The sequence below is a fragment of the Triticum urartu genome, chromosome 5A, assembly GCF_056163025.1.
Source record: "Triticum urartu cultivar PI428250 chromosome 5A, HENAU_Tu73, whole genome shotgun sequence".
Lineage (NCBI taxonomy): Eukaryota > Viridiplantae > Streptophyta > Magnoliopsida > Poales > Poaceae > Triticum > Triticum urartu.
In genome coordinates, this window is record NC_141877.1 from 433,166,800 (window position 1) to 433,169,571 (window position 2,772).

Genomic DNA, 2,772 nt, shown 5'->3' on the forward strand with positions numbered 1-2,772 from the left:
CCGGAACAGGGTGTCCGGAGCATAGCTACTGCACAATGACTACTTTGCTCCCACACATGCTTTCTCAAAAGATCCATGGTTTCGTTGCCGTTCTCAAAAGAGTAGCCGTGCACAACAGAGTGGAGGCACATGACGACTACTTCAAGCTGAGTAGGGATTGCTGCGGCCAACACTCTTTCTCGGCCAAGCAGAAGTGCACGGCTACTCTCAGGATGCTTGCACTTGGTATTGCTGCAGACGTCGTTGGTGAGATGGTCAGGATGGGGGAGAGCACGTGTTTGAAGACTACTGTCAAATTTGCTTGCGCCGTGGTTGAGGTGTTTGGACCGGAGTATCTCAAAGAGCCATATGCGCAACACACAGAGCTGTTGTTGACTATTGGAGAGGCAAGGTGGTTTCCTGGAATGCTCGGATCAATTGATTGCATGCATTAGCAATGAAAAAACTTCCCCAAAGGTCCGCGGGGAATGTATCAAGGTCACGCCAGAGAGGTCACCATCATACTAGAAGTGGTGGCATCACATGACTTATGAATTTGGCATGCTTTCTTTGGAATGCCCAGTTCTCACAACGACATCAACGTGCTTCAACAATCTTCGATGTTCAGGAGGCTTTGCAATGGGGATTTACCGCCGTGCAACTACAGGACTACAGCATGGGGTACTATCTTGCCGATGGTATCTATCCTCAGTAGGTGGCGTTTGTGAAGACCATATTCGAGCCGCGTGGCAATAAACATAGCCACTTTGTAACAATGCAGGAAGCGGTTAGGAAGGACGTGGAGAGAGCACTTGGTGTGCTTCAAGCTCGTTGGGGAATTGTGTAGGGCACTGCAATGATGTGGGAATCAGAAACTTTGTGGCAGCTGATGACATGTTGTGTTATTCTGCATAATATGATTGTCGAAGATGGGGGTAATGGTGTAGCCCAAACCCATGATTTTGAAGCACCCAGAAAACAAGTTGAAATCCCGAAAGATCAAGATGCGGCTCTTCGAAATCAACAGGTGCACACTCATCTACTCAATGATCTTGTGGAGCACATGTGGATCCACAATGGCATCCAAGGAGGCAATGCTTGAGTTTGTCACTTCAAATAAATTTTATGTAAACACTATGTATGCTTGATATCAACAATTGTTGTTTATGTGCGACATTGTGTTACATAATCGACGTGCATGTATTTGCATGAATTTGAGAGTCCAGATTTCAAATATATAGATACACAAAAGGAAATATGAGGACCCGTCTGGATGCATCCACGGGCGTGCCCGGACGCGTCCGCGGGGGTTTGAGGGGCCGGATTTGGCAAGTCCAGTTGTAGATGCTCTAAGGTCACATAGGACCAGCTTACCAGAATAACAATAACCACCAAAGAAGAAAAGTGTAGGTCGAAAGGAATCAATCTACAGGCACACGACCACAGATTTGTTGCGACCGCCCCAGGAAAAGGAAGGTTGTTTTCATACCACTATATCCACGAGGCTGCATAGCGACAGGAGTTTTTCTTATTTGACACCATACACATAAGATTCCAAAGCAAAAATAAATAAAAGACACCACAAACTGACAGAGGTCATTTGTCCCACGACGACCTTTGTCTATATCATCCATTTTTCTATTTCGTCAATATTTCGGCGTATGTGGACCCGAGCTGTCAGTGGCATCCCAAATTAGGCGGGCGCCTGACCCCGCCCACTGCTCACGCAAGGCGACCCCCCATCGGCGTCTTCGAAGCCTCCGAAAGCCTCATTTAAAGCCCACGAAACCGCATCCTTCTTCCTCATCGATCCTATCCCTCCCCTCCCCGGCTTCCCCTGGCCATACGCCCATACCCAAGAAACACAGCACTTCCCATCTCAACTCCACTCCACTCCGGTCCGGTCCGGCCGCTATGGCCACTCCAAGATTTCTCGCCGTCATCCTCGTCGCGGCTCTCCTCGCGCTTTCCTTCTCGCAAGGTACGCATGAACTGGAATATCAATGCCCACCCGCTTGTTTGTTCTTTTCGATGCCAATCAGGTGGCAAAGATTAATTAATGCTTGCTCTGCCGTGGACGGATGGGTGCAGGGGCGGTGGTGGTGGTGGAGGGCAGGAAGGTGCAGGTGATGAGGGCGGTGGGGCGGTGGCGCTCGCCCCTCCGCGGCGTCCGGTTGCAGGAGCAGCAGGAGGGCGGCGGGATGGTGTCGACGGTGATGGACTACTCGGAACCCAAGGCCAACACCAACCCCCGCGGCAGCGTGCCCGCCGCGCCGGAGGACCCCACCTCGCCGCCGTGGCACTGATCGATCGACGCATTTGCGTGTAGAGGACGAAAACGCCAGGAGGGATCCGAACGAACGGCTCTTCTCCCCCCTGTCTTCCGGCGGTAAATCTTTGATGAGTTGGTTGATCTGGAGAATTGTATTTAGTGCTTATGCTTTGAGTTTTTATCCCTCGATCTGTACGTTTCCCCCCTGCATGCTGCCATCTGTACAACCCATCTATGTGTGCTCTGCAATAAGATCATCAACATTGTGCCATTGATGCATATATGGTGGATGCCCTTCCATGAATTTCTTGCCCAGTGTGCATTGCAGTTCAGTTTGATGAGAGGAGTACTATGCGGGTAACCTTGGTACCGGAGCTAATTATTAAGCAGGAACTAACGAAGAAATGGCAAATTGATTGTGAGAATCATGCCTCTGTCTCCTCCGAGCAGACAGCCGAGTGATCATTAGGCTAGGCCACAGCTGCTGCAACATGCAGCAGAGTAGAGGCATCTTCGACTCC

General features: G+C 50.4%; 1 protein-coding gene across 1 annotated transcript; it reads left to right on the plus strand.

Annotated features, from left to right (window-relative positions):
• Positions 1–1,731: 1,731 nt before the first annotated feature.
• Positions 1,732–2,532, plus strand: LOC125556142 (uncharacterized). The gene is made up of 2 exons (XM_048718928.2): positions 1,732–1,960; positions 2,071–2,532. The coding sequence occupies exons 1-2, from the start codon at positions 1,894–1,896 to the stop codon at positions 2,283–2,285; spliced, it is 282 nt and encodes a 93-aa protein (XP_048574885.1). The 5' UTR covers positions 1,732–1,893; the 3' UTR covers positions 2,286–2,532.
• The last annotated feature ends 240 nt before the right edge of the window (positions 2,533–2,772 follow it).